The 24,969-nt window shown below is 35.4% G+C and overlaps 2 protein-coding genes across 2 annotated transcripts in view; one reads left to right on the forward strand and one right to left on the reverse strand.

Moving 5' to 3' along the window:
* LOC135203919 (glutamate receptor ionotropic, kainate glr-3-like) overlaps positions 1-11,993 on the forward strand; it is a 27,665-nt gene extending 15,672 nt beyond the window's left edge. The window contains exons 9-14 of the mRNA XM_064233850.1: positions 2,951-3,061; positions 3,407-3,624; positions 4,726-4,837; positions 6,367-6,535; positions 7,570-7,678; positions 10,824-11,993. Coding sequence (XP_064089920.1) covers positions 2,951-3,061; positions 3,407-3,624; positions 4,726-4,837; positions 6,367-6,535; positions 7,570-7,678; positions 10,824-10,961 — 857 coding nt within the window. The 3' untranslated portion in view covers positions 10,962-11,993. The remainder of the gene's footprint in view (positions 1-2,950; positions 3,062-3,406; positions 3,625-4,725; positions 4,838-6,366; positions 6,536-7,569; positions 7,679-10,823) is intronic.
* Positions 11,994-15,475: 3,482 nt separating this feature from the next.
* Positions 15,476-24,969, reverse strand: part of LOC135204058 (SID1 transmembrane family member 1-like) — a 72,451-nt gene continuing 62,957 nt past the window's right edge. Inside the window, exon 15 of the mRNA XM_064234029.1 lies at positions 15,476-24,721. Within this exon, the coding sequence (XP_064090099.1) occupies positions 24,659-24,721 (63 nt within the window). The 3' untranslated portion in view covers positions 15,476-24,658. The remainder of the gene's footprint in view (positions 24,722-24,969) is intronic.

The raw sequence follows: 24,969 nt of genomic DNA on the forward strand, positions 1-24,969 counted from the left end.
TATGTTCCACCTCTTGGGGATACTTTTGAAAGACGTATCCCTCAGGAGAGGTGGAACATACATCCTGCCCATGTGAACTCTCGAGAGAGACAGAGTTTCCAGCCCTGTGATTGGCTTATCAATAGCCAATCAGGAGCGTCGCAAGGGACTGGCCTAGACACCATATGTACGGTTGATGTGAATCTACTATAGTTGGTACGATGGGAACCGCAAGAGACCCAAATGGTGAGGTGGCTCGGTGCAGACCCATATGGTGAGGTGGCTTGGTGCAGACCCAAATGGTGAGGTGGCTCGGTGCAGACCCATATGGTGAGGTGGCTTGGTGCAGACCCAAATGGTGAGGTGGCTCGGTGCAGACCCAAATGGTGAGGTGGCTCGGTGCAGACCCATATGGTGAGGTGGCTTGGTGCAGACCCAAATGGTGAGGTGGCTCGGTGCAGACCCATATGGTGAGGTGATCAGGGAGACAATTTCTGCTCCTTGTAGGCCGAATGATCTTGGGTCTGCACCAAGCCAAACGTTGCTTATACGATCCCATTGAAAGGTCTTACTAAATAACGATTTCTCATCTGCCTTTAAAACTGAGTCCTTATTGGACTCGTTCATCTCGATCTTTGTATTATCGTAACACAGAAATACATGAAATACATATTTCGCAGTTTACTTCGTCCGGGGGCCATGTGTGTCTAAAGGCATTTCTATATTATTAGCTTTTTCTGAGTTGTGAACTGTGAACAATGAACACAATTCCTGCAGTTTGTTTGTATGGTGTTTTTACGTTGCACGTAACCAGTGGTTATTCAACAACGGGACCAACGGCTTTACGTGACTTCCGAACCACGTCGAGAGTGAACTTCTATCACCAGAAATACACATCTCTAACTCCTCGATGGAATGCCCGAGAATCGAACTCGCGGCCACCGAGGTGGCAGGTCAAGACCATACCGATCACGCCAGAGGCGCTAATTCCTGCAGTTCATGGTTTGGTCGGAGTTAACGGACGAAAATAAAAAAACTACCAAAGAACTAAATTCCATCTGAATGCTTCAAACAGCCAATCCGGACCATATATCATTACGGTAAAGTACGTAGTAAAGTACCACTGGTACTATGGCGTTAATCTTCAAGTAAACTAGGCAAAATTGTCTTGATTATGATGTTAACTGCCATATATCAACCCAACATCATCTGACTACTTAACACAGTGATAAATTATTACTGATCACTAACAACATAGTTGTACATACGCTTGACCCTAAATCGAAATGTCATTACACTATAACTGGTTCACTTAAGGTAGATTCTTGGGCGAGCCCTACGCCTACGAGACGTTCTTTTGGCGGACGCTGATTGGCTGGGAGCTGCCTACCTCCCGGTACCAGCCAATCAGTGGCCTTCAAACAAACGTCTCGTAAACATTTGGCTCATCCAAGAATCTACCTTAAGTGAACCAGCTATAGCATTGGCTACAGTAACAGTATTGCATTTAAAGCATGGTTTACACTGATGTTACAGTACGGATAAAACATGGCAACGAACCTTGAGACCTGTCATCTGGAGGCGTAAGGTAATTGAAAATGGCGAAAACCAACTAAGGGTTCGAGGATTTATAGGATCTCCTCGGTGAAAGGTAGACTCCAACAGTAGTAGTGCCCCAACATTTTATGAGCAGCCATTTCCTGAAATCTTAAGTCTAAAAAATCACCGAGATGAAAGAATGTCCAAGACAAGTTAATAAAACTGTCATGCTTCCAGTAATTAAAAACAGGGCGTTTACTCATCCATCGACTCTTCACTAACATCATACAACGACCGACTGTCGAATGTCGAACGTTTTCCAGAATTTACCCGTCAGAAAAGCCAAGTGATTGAACGTCTTTAAGTAACCAATCAGAGCTCGGTAAAATGTAATCTCAGAATCTGATTGGTCGAGGATTGAACGGTCTACTTTGTGTATAATTCATGGGTCAAACCGTCTGAACAGTATTAAGTGTTGCGATTCACTGCTTCGTTCGCAACAGATAGACAATATAGGCCACACAATAAGGTGAGAGAATCAGGCCGAACTTCTCTCGAACAAAACTTTTGTCTTCATTTAAATTCTAAACAACGACACTTCACAGAGCGCAATAATGGCTAGACAAAGGAAACAGGTGGTTAAACTGAACTCTCATGTTACTGAAATACAAATACTGTTATAATGATACATTGTTAAAGATTAATAATCAACATCTATAATGAAGTTAAATATAATATGTCATAAATCATGTTAGGAAGGCGCCTTGAACGTTAGCTCTTACATTTGATAACCTGTGAATTCATTGAAAGCTCTAACTGCTGTACTACATTTGTTTTTATTTCATTTATTTATTTATTCCTGTTACTTCATTTTTGCCAAATGAGTAACATGAAGCGTTTCATTTTCAAAAATAATGAGGTGCGTTTTTGTAAGGTAGAGTGTTCGAGTTATATGATCGCTTACCTGCTTCTTTCTTCTAGCCGATTCGTTCTGCAGTCTGGTTCTATGTTAACTTTATGCTTCTTCTTAATGTTAGTTCCTGAATTCATTTGAAGATGTGCTCAATTTGAAAAATGGAGGTTGAATTGAATTAAATTGACTATATTTAGGCCAAAGGCCAAGCACTGGGACCTATAAGGTCAATCAGCGCTGAAACGGTAATTGACAGTAAAAGGTTCGAAAGGTGTAACAGGAGGAAAACCTCGCAATTCTTAAGAGAGGGTGGAAAGTAAGGTGGCCGAAAGAGAATATGACCGGAGGTAAAGTAGAAGGAACGAAAGAGGTTGCAGCTAGGGGTCGAAGGCACGCTGCAAAGAACCTTAAGTAATGCCTACAGTGCCCCGCATGAGGTGCATTGACGGAACTAGCCCCCTATGGATTGGAAGTCTGAAGTTTTGAAGTTTCAATTCAACCTTTAATTTTCCTCGACAGCTGCCACCCTCTGGATTCTGTGTAAAATCTCCTACATGGTAGGATGCGACGACTATAAGGTCTCCTTCGGTGACACCGTATGGAGTATGTTCAGCGCCCACGTCCAACAAGGTAATTAATTCTAAATCCGCCAATTTTCCCCGATACGGTTCTTCCTGGGACTCAAGTTTCTTTGAATTGCACTCGCAAAACCACCAAGGCGAGCAATCTTCCCAATCCCCCAGAAAGGTCGTTTCTCCCTAAAAGTTCCATTCCTATCTTTCCCAAAAATCTTATTATTGTTGCCTTCAACTCTCGGTAAAAACTTTAGTAAATCTCTACATATAATTTACAAGTAAAAAGCAACCAAACTCGAGTAAAAAACAAAATGAACTCAGCATAAAATTGACAGTAAACAACCTCCCTAAGTAGCATTTTTAATCAAAGTTGGGCATCTGTTCTCTGTCCACTAAACAGCCGGCGACATGGAACCCGATCCGGTGTCTGGAAAGATCGTCTACTTCGCCGGTTACTGGACAGGAATGATCCTCCTCACCTGCTACTCCGCCATTCTGGTGTCCATCCTGACCACTCGTCAGCCCCAGCTCCCCTTCAGCGACTTCACAGGGCTGCTTAAGAGGCCCGACTGGAATCTCGGCGTCCGAACCAATACTGCGCTCTCAGACTCTCTCGCAGTAAGTGTCTCTCTCTCTCTCTCTCAAGTTATGTCTGGCCATGAGGTGTACAATATTATATTATATATATAATATATATATATATATATATATATTATATATATATATATATATATATATATAATAATATAAGAATTAAATAGATAATATAAGAATTAAACATGCTTTTATTAAAATGGACTAAAAATAAAAAAAATAAATTATCTTTTGAGAGGATTTTCTTACAATTAAATCATGTCTACAAAAATAAAAGGGTGGACACCAAACATGGAGGGAAAAATGCTACCAGATTTTTTTTTTTCTTTTTAGTATTTCCTTCCGTGTTTGGCACCAAAGCTTTTATTTTTGTAGGCATGATAAATTGTAAGAAAATAGAAAATACTGGTGTCTCAAAAAAAATTTTTCTACTTTTTAGTGCATTTTAATACAAGTGTTAAAAAAAATTTCATTTACACTTAGTTTTAGAAGAAACTGTAACGAAATTGAATGAGATATTCTATAATATCCTGTCAAACCAAAGAAGTTATGAAAAACCCGAAGAATTATTCACGTCATACAAATGCTGAGATACAATACTGTAGGGTCACTAAAAGTCACTGCTGACTTACTGATCATATACGGTTGTGTTGCCACCAGGATTGAGTAACTGTGCAAAATATCAAGTCCATTGAACAAGGGAACAGGTCGAAAATTGAGTTACAAGACTTGACCAAGACAAACAGACAAAAAAGCAAGCTAAATAGTCTATCTACCTTTCCTTCTCTTACGTTATGTCTGGCCATGACATGTGTAAAATAGAAAAGAGGGACTCTCTCTCTCTCTCTCATGGATGATATTTTCCTTTGATCACTGTTTTGTAAAATTATGCTGGCTGGCAGGATATCTGTTTTGGTGTCATTTTGCATTGGCAAAGCTGTATTTCATTGTAGAATGTTAAAAAAAATGCCAGTCAAGAAATTAAAAGTCAAAAGGTTAGCTGAACACAAAGTTTCTATGACATGTGCACATGCCATGAGAAACAGAGATTGAGTTGATGCATGAATGGGTCAGAAGTGATGCAGAGGGTTGACCCCATTGCTAAAACACTCCAATCTCCCACAGTTAGCTCCAAAAAATTCTCCTGAGAGATTATCCTGGGAAAAAGTGGTGGGTAAGGACCCCATCAGAAACCTGCCATACAACAATATGGATGCCTTGGACTATGTACTGAAAGGTAAGCCACTTATAATATTGGTAGTAACCCTCAACTTAATGGACTTCCGTGCTTATCAGCTATATTATCATAATTATTTTTGCTATGCTACCATTTAAGATGTACATACTGTATAATACTTATAGGCAGTCCCTGGTTTACAACTGTTTCGACTTACGACATTCCAAGGCTACGACGCTTTTCAATTATATTCATCATAAATTATCTCCAGGTTTACGACGCCGATGTGACGGAAGAAATATGACTCCAATAAGACAAAATAATTAATACTTGAAGGTTTTTTTTATGATAAACGCAATAACAATGCAGTTACCGGGGATTGCCTGAAAACAGATCTTTTAAATTGAATGTTAACTGTAAAGTACAGTTTAGCTTAAATTAGGAACTATGTGTAATTGCTGTTAGCTGTAAGATATCTATAAAATATTCAAGAGCATGCTATAATATAAGTTCTTTGTTACTTATCAGAACAAATGCCCAAAGCGTCTGTATAAGCTGTGGTGCTATGCAGTATAGCGCCAATGGTCATCAAAATCTTCAGTACTAGGGGAACACCATGCATCTGATGCATTTTTGTTAGTCAATGAAAAAAATTAGCTTTATACATGAATGAATAAAATTTGGATCTTCTATGTAATCAACAAGATAGAATTCGGAACAAAAGAGAAATGTGACAATTATGAAGAAACAATTTCATGTGTACATTGAGAAATGGTACATGTACTATAATATACAATTGTCAAATAATAGGTGTCGTTTGGCAAAATAATCTATCTACTACTTTGCTGCAGATGCCGGCTGGATAAGATCTTTTGCGTCATAATTTGGAGACCTATAGTACAGTGGTCCCCACGTATTCACAGGGAATGTTTACCAGACCCCCTGCAAAGTTAGAATCTGCGAATAGTTGGAACCTCCTATAAAAACGCTGAAAGTGGCCTATTTTGGTAGGTAAAGCTCAAGGAAAACCCACTAGAAATTTATATACCTGTTTTTTTTTCTAATAGTTTTATCACAAAAAGTGCATTTTATCATGAAATTGATATAAAAAAAACAGGAATTTCTGGATATTTCTCATAGCAAAATATTGCGAATAGGCGAATTTCCTGCAAATAATGGGTTGATATGGTCCAGAGAGAAATCCGCGAATCCGTGAGTCTGCGAATCTGGATAATGCAAATACGGGGGCCCCACTGTATACAGCGCTTAATTATAATATTCCTGTTAATATTATCTCAGGTACTCTGAATCAACAATTGTTTACTAGTAAGTTTTATGATCAACACTTAATACATTAAGTTGTACAAGACCATTTACTGGGAGCTGTGTAACTGTTCGAAATAAGGATTCTTGAGTATATTACCTTTGGGCAATCATTCAAGAATGTGTCCCATGTAACAACAACAAAAACAACACTTGATAATAACTTTTATATTTTATGACATTTAAACACAATACTGAAAATAAAGCATTACGTACATTGTTTGATCCAAAGTTCGTACCTGAATCTCAGTTCATCATTGTTCCAGGTAAATATGCCTTTTTTGCCAACAAAGAATACATCATTTACTTACTCCAGAATGTTCTTCCTGTTGAGAAATCCATGGAAATCGTGGATACGAAAAAAGACTTCTTACAGAGGGGCATTGGTTTTGGACTTCAGAAGGGCTCTCCATACACAAAGCTTTTCAACCATGTGTAAGTTACTCACTAAAACAAACTTTGCATGTTTGACCGCTTCAAAACCATGCACTGATTTTATTTTTATCTCTTAGTCATAAACTTCCTATTTGCTTTCCATGTAAGAAGAATCCTTTCCTGCAAAGATTCTAGTGTATTATTACTGCAGCACTGGTGAAGCTATCAAGCTCCATTCTTTGCAACAAACCTACCTTATTCTGGGAATCCTAACATTAGGAGGACCTTCTGAGTCTCACCGTTGCTGTAATTAGTACTATGTGTATCCTATCTGTACATTCATACATCCATCTCATCATTTAGCTGTTCACAAGATTACCTTTTTCAATTAAGACCACACATGCAAAATCCTCTATGGCTCAAGCTTTATAAGCACACCTTTCAACTTTGATTGTTTTATATTTTCAGCCTTATGCCTGCATCAACTCTTGCCTAAAGACAGCCGGCAAGTTAAATAAAAGTAATAAATCGAATATAAGGACTTGAATCCAACAAAACCTAGATGATTTCAGTTTGAATGCAGATGCAAACAAAATTCATGAATCCAGCAAAACCTAGATGATTACATCCTTGAATGCAGATGGAAGGAAAATTTAAATACATTGCCACATGAGATGTTACTACTAAATAAATGAAGCTCTAATCTGTAACGGTGTCCTAGCATTTGTACTGGAATATGAAATGGGCAAAACATACAGTAATAAGACACATGACACAGTGTTCCATCATTCATACTGGCCATAGGTTTCAGTTCATTTTTAAACAATGGATAGAAAAATCGTAGCCACAAAACTAAATGGCAAAGCTATGAATTCTATGCTCAATTCACATTAATATGTTTAATTTGCATGAAACATACATTTCTATATTTTTTTACTAATGTTGTCAGTTAATATAAGCAAACGTAGTTTTTCCGCAAAGAATCTTTCTGGACATAGCAATGGACAGTCTCAATTCTTCCTCTTTCTTAGTCAAGTCATATTGAACAGATGATCAGCATTCCAGAAATGTTTAACAGATCTTTATCATTCCAGCCTAACTAAAATGACCCAAAAGGGTCATCTCAATCGTCTGAAGAGAAAGTGGTGGCCTAACATAGCCAGTGACCCTGAAGAACCATATCCTATCCCAGGTTTTAATGAGGTAATGTTCCATTTCTGAGCAACTGCATTTTTTCAGTCATTTTTGTATACAGCCCAAAACAAAGGTAAGTCAAAGTCACGCTTAGATTAAGATGTGCAGAATAATTCTTTGAAGATCTAATGTTCTTTTAGAAAAATATGTCCTTTTATTCAAGTTGAAAGGAATTTATTTTTACAAAGGTACACGGTCTTCAGTATTAGGTTTGATAAGTAAGGCAGTCCCTGGTTATTAGCTGATCGCTTAATGGCGGCAATATGGTTTTATGGCAGTTTTCAGAAATATTCATAAAAAATAAGGTTTCTTATGGCAAAATGTCCAGTTGTCAGCACCATAAGCCCACTATGGCGTGCCATAAGACCGCCATGGCGTGCCATAAGACCGCTATGGTATGCCATAAGACCGCTATGGCGTGCCATAAGACCGCTATGGCGTGCCATAAGACTGCTATGGTGCGCCATAAGCTCTCATGCTGTGATTATGACACTATTTTTTGGTTGTTGGAGCATTTTCTCGGTTATCGGCGCCATAAGAGAACCACCCTATACTCTAGTCACGAAAGGTTGAGACTCGAAGGTGATTAGCATAGCTGCCATATTTCTTTAATCTTTCAAATTTGCCAAGGAAAAGGGTGATAAACTCGTAGATCTGGCATACTTTTCGAGCAGCGTTGCCATTTCCTCGTGTGTGGATGAGTAAGTGAAGTGACCGCTTAAAGTGGTAGACGGGAGCTCGTTTCTGAAAACTTAACTCCACTTGACCCGACAACAACCTCACTGCTGGCTGGCTGGGTCCATTGCGCATGGGAGCCGGCCCGGCGGATGGTTCAATCGCGCATGCACATGGCAGATGAATACTGCACAACCCCCAGCAGTGTGAGAAAGCATGGTTAATTTATTAATCTCTTTGTGACTCCCCCTATAAGCTGGTTATTCGTCGTAGCGCTCTGGTATTTTGCAACCGTTGTTCATCATGGCTCCAAAAGGGAAGAATCCTACATCTGGAGGAGGTCCTAGTAAGAAGAGGAAGCCAATTAGTATGGAAACTATACTACTAATACATAGTAAATTTTTACATTACAGAATCCCCTGGAAAATGGCTGCACCAACAGTTTAGTTTACGTACTGTTATTACTACGTACTATGAAGGTTTACGTAGTTTATCCAGGCCTCTGAGCCTAATAAAGGCTTTTATCGGGCTGGTTAGACTATGTACCACGGGTTATGATGTGCTACAATTTTAAAATAACAAGTAAGAAAATAGTAGTACGTACTGTATTTACACTTTTTCACTTTGTAGAGTACAGGGCCGGATTAAGCTGGTGGGAGGCCTGGGGCCCACTCTGGTGGGAGGCTCCCTTTCCAACTCCTATTGCATACACTACAAACTATAGTCTAACTAATCTAGTAGCCAAACTACAGTAATACTAATATATTAGTAGGACAGTTTTATTTACGCAGCACTGGAGGGGAGGAAGAAGAGGAGGGTTTCAGAGCATGTGACTTTTTATTCGATCACAACTTTAGCCTAGATCTCACTTCCTGCTTTATTGGCTAGGCAATTGTTTAGTTATGATAGTTATGATTAATGATAGAGAAGGGGAAAGATGTTTAACGTCATTACTATCTGTTACAAGTTAAAATATATAATATCTTCTTACTCTTGGAAACTTTTAACATTGTAGCCGGAGGCTAATTCTTCTAACATGTCATGTGACTAGCGTAACCCGTTATTATAATTAAGTCAATTTAGATACACTTGTAGATGCTATTATCTCGCGTGAGACATATAAATTAACGAGTTAGGTTGTATTCTAACTATGACACGTCTTAGAAACTTGATTTGGCCGTAATACAAAGAATACTGGGGTATGTTATTTTGCAGCCACAAATCATTACAATTTGAAACACAACTTACAACCATAGTGACACAAGCATTCGTAATATTCGTATGTACGAGCACCATGTTATTGTCAAACTTAATAATAAAATTTTCAATTTGGCTAGTATGGGTAATATAAGTGCCCGATTACAATACTAACCTTATTAAATTAAAATGTATTGTTTTTATTGGTGGGAGGCCCCCTCTTGGTGGGTGGCCCGGGGCCTAGGCCCCTGGGCCCCCCTACTTAATCCAGCCCTGGTATAGTACAGACTGTATAGCACATACAGTACTATGTAGTACATATACTGTACTGTAGTATAGTATAGGTATTCTATACTTTAATACTTACTGAATATATTACTGTACATATACTTTACAGTTCTAATGTTAATATTTTCATTACGGACTAATACAGTACATTCTTACTTTACAGAATTCATCAGCAACAGTAATGTAATGCATACATACCCTGTAGTACAAACTACTAGTATGTACTGCTACATAGAGCAGGTGGATTACAATACTACACTTCTACAATACAGTATAACATGGAATGGAGGTATGTACATAGAAGACACCCAAAGGATTAAAGGTAAGGTTTTCATCATTTTTACAGTACAGTAGTACATTGTACTAAAGTATACTACTGAAGTAAATCCTATTTATGTATAGTATACTACAAACGTAAAATAGTTTTATTTATGGCGGTGAAATGCTTATGGCGCTCTTATGGCACCGAAATGCTTATGGCGCTGAGACACTTACGGTGCCGATAACCGGTTTTGGCGCCATAAATGTGTTTTACACCCTTAAGACTTTAAAGTTTCAGTTAATGGTGATTTTCGGTTATCAGCGCCCCACCAGGAACAGAACCCCCACCAGTAACCAGGGACTGCCTGCAATAGATTCTGTTTTGATTAGTAATATACGTATTCTGTTCTAAGAATTCTGTCTTTATACAATACATGCTTTGCATAAGTGATTAAAGCCAAACCCTGAATTTTGTCTTGATATAGCTTTCCAGGACTTCTTTTTTGTCTTGATATAGCTTTCTAAGACGTCTTTTCTAAAACTTTCAACTTTGAAGCTTTGAGAACATGGGTTAAATACTTCCTAAAATTCCTCTAAAATCCTACTTAGAAAATCTGAAGCTACAATTCATTTACATTAAATTATTAAATTCTTATCTGCAGCTTCCTAGTTGAATAATATAAACATGTATCTCATGTTCAATCAAATTTTCATTCCCTGATTTTTGTTTCAGGTGTTTACGTTGTTCATCATCTGGGGAAGTGGCATGATTCTTTCAATGGTGTGCTATTTAGGAGAAAGTTTCTTTGGGAGAGGAAACAAAATGAGTTCTGATTTGGTCGAGGATATATGGTCTTCAAACGTAAAGTAATCAAGAGGTCAGTTGTCCGCAATTCACATAAATCACGTATATTATTACCTCAGTTTTTTACTTTTTCTTGAGGGAGGTAAGGAGGGTCAGGGATATCTACTGAAACTACTTAAGAAGGTAGTGATGCTTATTTTCGCATGGTATGGTTAATGAAGAAGCCTTCAGTTTTACTGCCTGAATTTTTTAAAGATATGTGCATGAACTCACGGCGAGTAATGTGACTCCTTGTTTGAACACTTCCACTTGAAGCTTGCATAATTTTGACAGACGTGTATAATACATCAGATTATAATAGAACAGCCATCAAAATGACAGTAATAGTGAAGATCAAGATGAAAAATCTGACCATAGAGTCAAGTGATTTTGTCTGTTACAAACTAACAAATATGGATTAACAGTGCATTTCATACAAAAATGAGATGTTTATGAATATATGTTAGCATCACAATAGAAAAGCATTCTAGGCACCGAGGCTTTCAGATAGAACATGACCATGCAACATAAAAATTAAGATATACTATTGCATCACTATGTTACTTAAGAGGGTTTTTGGTTTTAATCCTCAATAGAATGCAACAGATTACTCTTCAGTACTGGAATTCTGCAAAGAACAAACCTGAATTTGTTTTATTTATTCTTCATAACAAATCAACACTTTCATTTTGTAAAGTAAAATAAGATATTCTTCTATTAAAGGCAGTTTTGGTGCAGTAAAGACAAAGAAAACTAAGTAAATAAAATACTTACACCATTACTCATGAACCCAAGGAAAATCTGCTTTTCCTGATAAAGTATGGAAATCAAATTCACTTATTCACTTCTAAATCCTGTAAACTATATAACATTACCATAACATTAAGGTCAACTTTTGATGAACCCTCCAGCAGTTCGTTGCACAATTATAACCATCATAGGTGGACTCCTGACTTGTGATGGATCTTCACCTTTCCCAAGTTGGAATCATCAGACTGCAGTCAAAACACTTCTCCTCAGGCTGCTGACAAATAAGTTAGACATAATGCGTATGAAATATTTATGTATGAAATAAAAAGAATTAAAATTTGAATAGATTTTCTCCTATTTCATGAATTTACGGACAGGAAAACTATTTAGTTTCCCTTTTGTATATGATATAGGTAAGTATGTTATGTATATAAAGTTGACATCAAATAATAGGTACATCCAGCATTTCAACAACATTATCCATTATACTATATCTAAAGGTATAACTACATCTTAAGTCTACCATCAACATTATTAATAGTTAAAAATTCATTTAAAAAAATGAAATATAAACTGGCAATTTTTAAGACTACTGTTATTAAAGTATATTTTTCTCACCATATGCCTTGTGGTTCCACAGGGCTTTAACTTTCAGGTTCTCATAGAGCCTTTTGACGTGAAACTGTTAACCACCACACTTCTCTAACTGTAGGACACCATTTAATTTCTCACCCTTTACTTTAGAAGTTTTCATGTAGGCTTGGATTTCTTATATATCAAATTTTGGTAATATCCACTGACAATATTGTGCAATGTACATGCACATATTTCTGGATAACTTGTCTCATAACCATATATATGTTTGAATGATTCTCATCCATCATCCATCTGATAGAAAGCCGTTCACAAAGATTTTCTTTTAAAGTGACTACAACAACCACATTTTTCCTACTGTTCCCAGTATCATTATTATAGTTGAACCAGCGATAGTTCTAACTTCAAAAGGCTATTTCATGGGGTTTATTCTGATAAAAGAAATTTTAATGATTCAAATCAACTATGCATCTAAACATTTAGTAATCAAATAAACTGAAGTTATGTAAGATTGACAAGGTTTCTTAAAAGAATTTGTATCCTTAAACTTAAACATATTCGATGTTGGTTGAATGTATGACATTTTATCAGTAGTGTTACCTTGCATGCTCTGCAATCAAGGATTAGGTCAGGGGGGTCACTCATCTTTATACATGGGTCCAAAGTGTGACCAGTTAGAAGACGGAACAAAACTAGCACTGGTTTTGCAATGGGGGAACACAAAAAAAAAATGGTGGACTTCTGTATTAGAACTCAACAAAATCAGATTTTGACGTGATATTTTGAGTAAATTTTGCATCAGAGCTCAAACAAAAAACCAGAATCCGACCCAATGAACCATGTGATTTTTGTAAACATAAGTGTTTCGGTCAGTTGCCACTGGTTGGCGTTGTTCTTTAAAGCCAGCTCACTCTGCTGCTACTGTTTTGAGCAAGTACGTACACACTTGTACAGGAATATTTCTTTGCTATTTGTGGATTTCTGTAGTGCATTTTGATTTAATCATGGGTCCCAAGACAATTGAACTTGAGGAGATTATTAGAAAGTATGAAAGAGGCATTTATGTGACTGATTTAGTGTCTTATTTAAATATTGATTAATTTAATGTAATAATTAGGCTTGTTTTTCAATGTTTTATTATTAGCAACAAGTTTTGTGCCTACCCAGTACAGTATAATATACTATACATAGCCAACCCTATGGTGCTCAGTCAACCATCACTAATACGACCACATTGGACGTAAGCTAGTTTTCTTTATACAGTATGCATATAAAGATTAAAAGATGGATGTCTCATACGATACGTTATGTAACTCTGAACATATTCAATTGTAATTTAAGTGCAATGTTTTGTATAAAAAGGCAAGGTTAGGGTAATCACTGGTGCTCGAGAACGGATGAATCCATTTTCAATTATTTGTGGAAAAAATTTATATTCGGATCTCAACTGATTTCCATCTCGACGCTTCTTCTGGAACGGATTAGCATCAAGGTCCAAAGTTCTATTATTTCCTTTGATTTCACTACCTCATAACACTCATGGAATGGAATAGAACATAAAATTTAGGTCTAAGGCCAAGCACCTGGACCTATGAGGTCATTTAACACTTAAAAGGAAACTAAAGGTAAAAAGGTTTTAAAAGCGTAACATGAGGAAAACCTTACAGTTGTACTGAGAAACAGTTGTTAGTAGGAGGAAAGTAAGATGGAAGAGAGAGAATATGAAAAGTAGTACAGTAAAAGGAATTAAAGGGATTGCAGCTGTGGGCAAAAGGGACGCCGCCAAGAACCTACAGTGGACCATGTGAGGTGCACTGATGGCACAAGCCCCCTATGGGGTCACAACACTGATTTAACAAGAGTAGCCATATTTTATCTGGTAATGGGTTGCAGCTTAGGCTGTTTTGGTAGCTATACAACAACAAAAATTATTCTTCCAGGATTAGCTCCAGTCCTCCAGAGGAATCCATCCAGGCGTTACACTCTTGCTATACCTTGAGACCCACCTGGATATACACTTGGCTGTCAAGCGTTTTGCGGAATGTCATTCTTGGAAGACTATGTCAGCATTGCAGACAATTTAAAAAGGGTCGCTAGCCTCACTTAACCTTGTCAGTTACGTTCTCAGATTCTAAAAGTGAGGAGGCATGCTGTCATGCTTCACCATCTTCACATTCTAAAAGTAATGCAAACCATATTACCATATTGAATTTAGTGTCTGCAACAATGGGTCAATTCTGACACAAAGGGTGAATAATGAAATCAGACGAGCAACTACTTATGGCTAAGTTTTGAGTAGGATCTAGGAAGTTCCTTGCTGAAGGCCACCCACCCTATGGAAAGGGGATTATGAAGAGCAAATAAGAACAAAAAGTATTGTAAGAAAGCGACAAGAGGTTAGTTGCTTAAAATTTATAAAACAAAGTTATAACCTATGTACACTTATAACTCTGACCTTCACCCAAAGTCAAAGGTCTGTAAGATGGAAAGAAGAGATTGGATCTAGGTGTTAGTGAGAAAGCTACCCTCCTTATATGATAGTCATATTCCATCAGTTTCACAGTTATTAGAACTTTGAAAAACAAACTGCTATCATAATATGGCAGCATCAACAATAATAGCAGTGTAGGATCTTTCTATCTTTGCTATAGCTCTCCAGACATTTGTTACAGTTGGCTAAAAATCAACATGACCAACATTACTAACAGGATCAGATTTTCCTTTTAAGGTGTTAAATATAAGCAGGAAGAATCCCTAAGAAATTCAAACAGGAGAAAATTACCTGATGTCCCTCAGGACCAAGAACCTGGGTAGTTTCAGAGAAAATTACCTGATTTCCCTCAGGAACAAGAACCTGGGTAGTTTCACTGAAACTTGAAACTACAATGTTAGTTAGTAAAGAACTTCTTAACTTCATGAATCACATAATCTTCAAGTAAGCACTTGACACTGGTTTATCCTTGACAGTCAGCTTCTTTATAAGCTGCAAAAACTCATCAAAATTTATCTCGGTTGATTAGATTGATCCAGGAAACCATAACTCCCCTCAATCACTTTTAGCTCTAGAATTCTATGGCCAACCTTGGGCAAGGGCCTATGCTGGCAGTGAGCCAGTTTCATCTAAAACAACAACAATCTTAATCTCTTACTGATAAAAATCTCTTCCTGCTCTTATAACTTGGGAATAAAAATACACATTACAGTATAAATTCTTTATTAAATAACACAATAATTAAAGCCATTTCACATCATAGAGAACACCTTGAATGTGTCGCTACATTGTGCATGTTATCTTATATTTTAAGTTGTTGAACTTGTCCAAAAGACCCATGAACCTGGCGCAAAGGGTATAATATATATTCTCTAGTTCCCACTTCAGCCATATGATCTTACTGCACATAGATACACATTAAGCTCCAGTAGGGACATTATCATTTATTTGTCATACTCATATTCACATCTTTGCGTAAGTGCAGTAATACCAACTACTGCAATGTAACCTCAAAAGTTTAAAAAAAAGTTTACATGGTAAAAGTATAACAATAATGTAAAAATAAAGCATACAAAAGGACAATACCATATACAGTAGTACATATATGAAATAAGCATTGCCAAAACATTTTATCCTTACAAAAATGTCTGTCACACACCTCCATGTTTTTAAGTATTTCAAAGATTCTGCAAAAAGCATTCTCATAAGTAAATTATACACTAAAAGTGGTACACAATACAGGAATAATGCTGTACACACCATCATAAAAGCCCTAACTTTTTATGTAACCCTAAGTACATTTCAAAACAAATCTTTACTATCCCTTAAATGTTGCCCACTGATTTTCAAAAGGTTACTGCTCCTATTCTTGTGTTTCATTAGTCACAATGCTGTTGCATCACTAGCATAGTCCTTTTGTAAACAGAATAGAGAGGAAAATCTGTATGCATGTTACGACTAGAAACTATACAACTTTGGAAATTGCCAACTAATACTCAGCATTTGAGTGGTTTCTAGATTGTACAGTGTTCCCCCGTATTCGCAAGGAATGGATACCAGACCCCCACGAATAGTTGAAGCCCCTATAAAAAAAACACTTAAAACTGACTATTTTGTTAGTTAAAAGCCAAGAAAACACCCAACTAAAAATATTTATATCTGGTTTTTTTCATAGTTTTATCACAAAAAGTGCATTTTATGGTGAAATTGAGGGAAAAAATAACCAGGAATTTGTGGATAATTCTCATAGAAAAATACAGCGAATAGGTGAATTTTCTGCGAATAATGGGGATATACTATATGTTCCAGAGAGAAATCTGCAAATACACGAATCCGCGAATTCGGAGTCCGTGATTATGGGGGGTTGACTGTAATTACATTGTATTATATTTATGACATTTTTAAAGTGTAGTTCATAAAGAAAATCTGAGAAAGTGCCAATTGTGTAAACATGAAAGTGTAAAAACAATGCTAATAACTAAATTCTATAATCTTTTAAGAGTTAATTGTACATTCCTTCTTTTGCCCTTGAGTCACAATTTAATTAAATTATCCGTTTTGAGTTATTTTGGGATGTTGAATACCACTTAGCTACTATAGAATCTACCTAAAGGGATATGTCTTTTGTAACCCACCAAGCATGTTGAGGTCAATATTAAACTTATCAAGTTTCAATGTTTCATAAAATTTATTCAATCTTCGCTTAAATTTCAGGGGTTTTCAACTCTAACTAACTTGAAAAGAAAATATAAATTAATATTGATGGCTTTTGTTTTTGTTTTTTAGTATCAGAGTACAAAACCAAATAACAGAAATAAAGCTAATTATTTTTTATGTCCCTATAACCATATAACTGATAACCTAAAAATTATTTAAAGACATTACCAAATCATATTCACTATACTCTGAAAAGAGAAGCAACGGCTCCTTGAGTATTCTCATTAAATATCATCTTATTTTACATAACCTAGACAAAATTTTAACCTTAAAGCATGGGAATAAATACTACTAATTTTCCCAAGCAAAACTCTCTCCCTATCAATAAATCATGGATATTGCCATTCTCTTTTCAATGTGCATACCTCAGCATTCATGTAAAGTATAACAAAGAGCTTGCCATTCTGACATATCTATGTGGCCAGCTCAGTGCTGTTGCTAACTTACTGGAAAGAAATCAATACTGGAAAGAAATCAAAAGTTACAACTGAACACTATGCTATTTAAGTAACATGCCATTAATTTTAATATTTCTTTCTACAAATACAGTGCATAATTCTCAAACATAGTAAATAATACAATACACTTATATACCTGGTAAGTCTAAACCACCAGAAACAGTCATAGTTACAACAAGTATGCTTGTGCTTATACAGTATTTCTTATTAACCTCAACAGTTGAAAAAACAAAGCTTTTAAATAAAATAATTGTCCCCAAAACATTAGTAACTCTTATGACTACTAATGTGTAACACCAACTACTGGACATTCCAAAGCAAGTGGACATGCTAATTTGTTTTTTCATACATTACCAGAATGTTAATAATAGTCAAAACCTAAAGGAAACATTTAACATAGCTTCTCCAGTTGACCATAATATTTACAGACAGCACTGGCAGAAATACAAATTTGTTTCCCTGGAACCAACTTCCTAAAAGTGACACACTAAGCATTTCAGTAGGTTTAATAACAAATGAAACATGAGTAAATGAGAAAAAAAAGGGGGGTTGCAATTCCTTAACAGGAAAGCAGCAAGAATCACAACCAAAATTATTAGTAACTCAGAATCAGCTGAATTTATTAAAAGTCTCAAAAGGGTTAAAAGTGATTTCAAAACATTACCAGATATTTCCACAATAAATGTCAGAATTACAGTATAAAAAAATAAATCTACCATACATTATCTACTTGTTAATATATATACTAGTATGTATATGCTCTATCTACACTATTCAAACTACATTTTCTTAATGCTAGTTTTAAATGGTCTCTAACAAATTCATTAAGGATCTAAAGCAAATTATCATAACTTAATCCAATATGTATTCTACATGATTTAGAAAAGCTGAACAAAGCTCACCTGTGGCAGAATACTAAGTAAAATTAAAAACTATAAACTTAATCTTTTAGCACTATGTAAAGTTATGTTAATTCTACGTCATAACGATGACTAGGCATGCATGCATGTATGTAATCTACATGCCCCTACACAGTTAAAGCTGGTATATGGAAGAGGAATCCAATTATTTGCTTATAGTGGTAATGTGAACTGGGTCTTTCACACCTCCCAATATGTTCTGATAATCTCTCATCATCTTTCACTTTCTTTCAAAGACTCATAATGTTAATAATTTCATTACCATTTTTCATTAACCTAAATTAGCTAAGCTCAAGTTTAAAAGCCTTCTATGCCTGAGTAATTTGCTTTCAATTTTTTGAAAAATTTACAATATTCAAATCAATCCACTATAGGATATACATGGTATGTACTTAAGAAATTATATAACACTGAAACTGATAGGTATATCCTCTTTATAGTGTTAAGAAAAAAATGCTACAAGCATTTTTCCATCTTCACACTTCCAGAATGAAGGAAAGACAAAATCCTACTATATAATGTGCACCAAATATACAACAACAAACTACAGTAACACTAGATTATAAGCTAATTGTAATGGAATGCTTCCCTGTTCAGTGAAAAGGGATGGTAAACATTAAATAAAAATACAAACAATTCCAAGCAAAACATCAGTTAACATACTATTTTGTTTTTAGGTTTCTACTGCATCGCTGGCATTGCTACAGAAAACTACACTCTAAAAGGGTGGTTGTACAACACTTCGTATTAGTGAAGGTATGAACAACATCATACATCTTGCTCTTCTAAAACACTAAGAAATGAACAAAATGAATGAATGTAAAATACAAAACCCACAGTAAGCAATTTTATGTTTCATGTATGGGATTCCGCTTAAGAATGTGCTTTCATCCCTTTACTTTTCAGCCATTCCCTTTGGTCTTTGCTTACTTAGCCATCCAAAAAAGAAAACAAATGCTAAATTTCATTATTCAACATATAAAAACGTTTAATCAGTCAGGTCTATGCACACTGAGTATGGATTTATACTGTAATTGTCTAGAAAATAATGGAAACATGGACTTACTGAAATTGGTTACAAGATAATGGAAGAGTAAAAGTTTAAGCTAGAGAACTTGTTTTGAAATACAGCACAGGCTTCTGAAGTTTACAAGGATGACCATAAAGCTAAAGCATCAAAATGTTACTTTGACAAACAGGTCTCAAATTAGCTTCTAACAACCGCTTTACTCATTACAATGATTTAACAATCTATCTTTCTCTCTGTACTGGAGCATGAGATGTTAGTAAAGTTAATTCATAGTCAGTGTTTATGGCATTATTACCATTTTGCTTAATTATTTCACCTTAAGCTATCATGTAATTTCAAGAAATTCTCAAGGATGGCAGTCATTTTATTAATACATGATAATGCAATCAAGTCTACTACTGCAACTTTGAAGGCACACCAGGTAATAGCAGATATCAGTACACGTAACATTCAACTTACTGAAATATATTTCAACCTTGCAAGATGATCAAACCCATGCCCTACATGGTGAGAGATGTGGGCAATACCCAGAGATCCTGAGTTTGACTCAGCTGTGAGGTAGAAATTTATTTCTATATTACACATATGTAATGTATGTTCAAGTCCATCAATTGTATTTAGAAGCAAACTGTACAGCCTGACCAGGTAACTCCTTTACAATACACCAGAGGAGTTACCTGGTTCCTTCATACCCTCTGACCTAGTTTGGATTCAACTCCAATCTGAGGTAGAAATTTGCAGCTACTAGTATCTGTATAATTCATTAAATATCTAAAAAACAAATGCTATGCATATTGCAAGTACTCATTAGAAATTCACAGAGTTCTTTCCATAGTTATTCATCATTCCCTATTGATAACAGAATTCTTGGGCATGTTTTGAGTTAGTTCATGAACTGTTGTAACACCAAGTGTGGCATATGCAAAAGCATCTCAAGACTATACAGTGTATGTAACTGACAGAGAAATACCTCCAAATCGTATTTCCCAACAGTATGCCTGTTGTTTAGACAAAGAGCAAATAACAAGATTCAAAGGATAAATCAAGAGAATCGAGCATCACCATGAATTTCCAAAATATTTTCAAAGTTTAACAATTAACTCAAAAGTTAACAAGAAACCATTTTTATCATCACAAACCAATTCCAAAAAATATACATATAATAAAAAAAATTCCCAATATAATATAATTCACATAACCACAAACAACCACTGAGTATACGCAAAAAACCACTTTACGTATTCACTCTATAAAAGAATCCAGAACGTTGAAAACAATTTCAACACATCTGGGAAGCACCAACATTAGTTTCATTTAATGTGTATAGCCAATGTGTCCTTTGCAGAAAGCATTTTGGTAAATAAAGTAATATAAATGACTCAAACTAATCTGTCTATAAACATTTGTTTGGTAAGAAGAAAATAATAGAGGGTTATATACGTCAATAGTACTTTTAAAAAGAATATCAGACAACCTAAAATTAATTTTACAGCATATTTGGTCACAGATCACAAATCTCACTGGTGATAGCACAATGGAAAATAACAGGGTGATAGCACAATGGAAAATAACAGAAGTTCAAATCACTAATAGGAAGTACTTTGGAGAGAGGACATCAGATGCATAATAACATTTCTCAGCTTTGATCCCAACTTGAAGGGCAGCACATGAATCACAATATGTACTGACTGCACATCCTCAATCTGAATTGTAGTTCTAATTAATGATCTGCACACTGAAATTACTTTGGGGAAAAGATACCAGATACAATATGTATGTAATAATTAATCAACCCTACAATAAATAAATAAATCTAAGGAGACCACTGACTGATAATGCTACAGCATCCATTGAAATCTGATTCATAAATATTAAAACTGATGCCTAGTTACCATGAGTTTAAAGTTATGAGCAAAAACAAAGGCTGTGCACACAAAAAAAGGATATGCTTTGCTCAAATTGATTATTAACAATAATACTTTTCAAGCAGATTCTTTGCCATACACCGTATTCCAGAAGAGAGCATACACTTCCTAAAGAATGTGTTTTTTTTATACAGTAGCATGAAACTTCTACAAGGGAAAAATTACTCTCCTTAGTAAAACAATGCAAAATCTGCACATGCATGAAATCATAACAATATAAAGAAAAGGTACAACACTGAAAAAACTCAATAGTAGTGGTATAAGAATTCAATCTGGTAAGAACAGAAAGTCTGTAATATACTATAAAACATTTTCATTTTTCATCATATTTTTGTTATCTTTCTTGATCTTAACAAGCTTTTTAGTCATAGCTATATAGAGACTGCTTGATGACTGAATTAACATTAAGTACAGTATTCCTCAGTAGGTCAAACTTCATCTGAACAAATTTTCTTTCTCCTTTTTGTACGTTATCTTATTTGTCTCAGTCTGTCCTTGTCCTTTTCTGCTCAAGTTTAACAGCTATTACTTCCATACTTCAGCCAAATTATGTCAATCTGCTCTGTGTGCATTATCATTCTGAGTTTCTCACATTTCATTACCCTGTTTTATGTGTTTCTTGTCTTGTGGCAATATAAACATATACAAAATACAACAACACAGACAGCACAGGCACAAATCATAAACTTACACCTAAAACCTATTTAACAAGTATATCCAGAGGCTTGATGCAGCATATTAATAATTTTCAAGACCTTTCGTACACTATCTTCCTTAGTGACAGTTTCAAGTTATTTACAAGGGGAAACAAATGTTCAAGGACTGTAAAGAAACAGCACAAATAATAATGGTACAAAGAAGAATGATGTAGAACCATTAATGGACCTAAAATTACAACCAAATAGTTGAACCATTATGCAATATTTCGTCAAAAATTGGACACCCAAACTTATGGAAATCAGCAAAACAGCAAGCAAAATGGATCCTTCACTATCTTTATCTATCAGTTAAAAAAAAAAAAAAAAAAAAAAAAACTCAATATCCACAAACTTTTATCACCTAGTTATGTCCATAAGAGAGAAGAGTACATATCCTTTCAAATAAAAGAAGAAACTGTGGAGAATCAAACAGAATTGCTCTTCCATTAACAACAATATATAACTGTCTTGTAAAAACATGCCTATTTTCTGTATGTATCACTTGTTAATGTCAAAAACCAACATGGTATAAAGGATTCAAGAACAATAACAGTTTTCCAGCAGACAAAGGAATGCTGTATCAAGTGACCTGCTCCCAATGAAGCCTGGTTGATTGTTACTTGCCTTTTGCTACAAATTGTATTTTTTTTATTTCTCTAAATACAAATATAGCATATCAAGTCCTTCACACACACAAACCAACTATCTCTCGTGGAAGTACCACTTACAGGTCCAATGTTGATAGTACTAAAAGTTCTTCGCTGCATCCCTTTTACCTTCCACTGGTTGCATTTGATCTCTTCTATTTAACTGTCCATCTTCTATAACTTTATCTGCTCAATTTTCAACTCTCATTACTGAACAAATCCTAGGTGCAAGCATGTCAACTTATCAAATGTTTCAGGGATAAATCCTTACAACATGAGGCAAAACCTAACCTACCAGCTTTAATTTATACTGATACTATCAAATCAAATTTAAAATGGCAGCCTAGCATAATACAACTAAAATAATGTAACTGAGTAAAGAAAGCTGGTAAGTTGAGAGCTACTGCTACTGTACTGCCATCCTCACCAGTTTCCAGAGCAGACTAGAGGATCCCAAGCTGGATAACATATGGGCAAAGCATGGCACATACAGAAGAAAGGAAACACAGGTATGTATACAAAGTTCTACAAAATATATGAATGGATGTAATGAGGCCTCTTGGGACTAAAAGGGCCGAGTAGAAAAAGGGCTAATTTAGAATACTCCTCCAAGTTATTAATTACTGACCTTAATCCTACATTCACCATCATTCCTCTATAAGTTTGAACAAATTTACAGGGCATTATAAAATCACTATAGCATGCAAACAAGTGACTTCCACTAGAATTTCTGCTTTTAGTCTATTGATGTGAGCACTACAGTACAAAAGACAATATTTCAATACAATTCAGTCAGGGAATGTGATAGCATTCTATGCCACAATACATAATCGGTAAAATGGTCACCAAAAACTGAGAAAACAGAAATAGACAAGACAGAAATTTCATTATATTTTTTTTTTCAGATAACTAAGGATAAGACTAACAGTTAGATGGGACTATTACCATCAGATTTAACAAAACTGATGATTTTGCTTCCTCAATAAAAAAAAAAAAATTGTGCTTTACTGAACATATACGTAACAGGTTAAGTTCATTAACAAAACTGTTACCAAGAAGTTAAAATGTTCTTTTTAATTTAGCTCCTCTTCTCTAAATTTTGTTACTTATGGCTTACTGTTTGCATTTAGTTTTGAATAGTACTATCAATTATTGTTTTGTATCATTAGTTTTTATACGGCTTCATTTTCATATGCTACAAGTACGGAAAGCAGAGCCTTAACTTTCTCTAATATTGGAATGTATACTCAATTATGGCAAGAAACCACCGATGCAGTTCCCAACCTTGACAAGGTAAAGATATTACCAATTCTTTCTGGTCTAGTAATACTTCCCTGAATATCAGTGGCAAAAATATGCTTGTCCAAACTCAGAAAAGGACTTATATCACACTTGACGACCTGAAGCAAATAATACATTAAATACTAAATATAAAGTTGGACTGACATCAATCAGAAGATTAATTGCTCTTGTATACAGAGGACTTATTCTTTGCAGATCCACATAAAGTTGTAAGACATTGAAAATGAAGTGAAGCATATAAAATGTATAGGCTTATGCAATCCTCAGTGCTTTCTCATAGTGTATGTACTCATTTAGATTTGCTTGCAGCCATTTCAAATCAATTTTCCACTTTACCATTTCATTTCTTGTACTCCACAATTTCTGTGAAATTTTGCATTTTTTCAAAGTCCAACTGAATGTGGGCAAACAGTACAAGAAAAATTTGCATACTGATGAAATTCATATATACACTAAATGTGCATGAAAAAACCAAAGCCCAATACAGAAAAAATCTAGCTATTAACTAGAAAAATAAAGACTGCTTGATATGTCATGTATGTACACTTGTACAAAGATCCAGAAAATGAAAACCCTTCCATTCTGGCATAAAACTCTTATGTAAACAATATATTTCTGTTTTTCTACTACACAAAGATGATATCAGAAACAAATATACAATAAAAAATTGAAAACAAGCCAGAAAACTAAACTTAAAAGACTGGAATCTTTTCTCTGGGAATCTGAGCTCTGTCATCATCCAAAGTGAGAAGAAGCTGAAAAGAGAAAAAGGCAATGTTTAGGATCTTCCTGCTTTAAAAAAAGCCTCTCAGTGTACTTATGCTTGTACTTATGCTATACATATATAATATGGTTAGTGGGGAGTCATCAACAGGCAAAAGAAATCAAGTCATTACTGGCAAGTGTCTTTCACTAGGGGGCTCCCTTTATTCTCTTATGCAATTGCTGCCCATATAGGCTGAAACTGAGGAAGATGAAGGCACATCTAATAAGAGTGTACATA

The sequence above is a fragment of the Macrobrachium nipponense genome, chromosome 44 (genome assembly GCF_015104395.2).
Source record: "Macrobrachium nipponense isolate FS-2020 chromosome 44, ASM1510439v2, whole genome shotgun sequence".
Classification (NCBI taxonomy): domain Eukaryota; kingdom Metazoa; phylum Arthropoda; class Malacostraca; order Decapoda; family Palaemonidae; genus Macrobrachium; species Macrobrachium nipponense.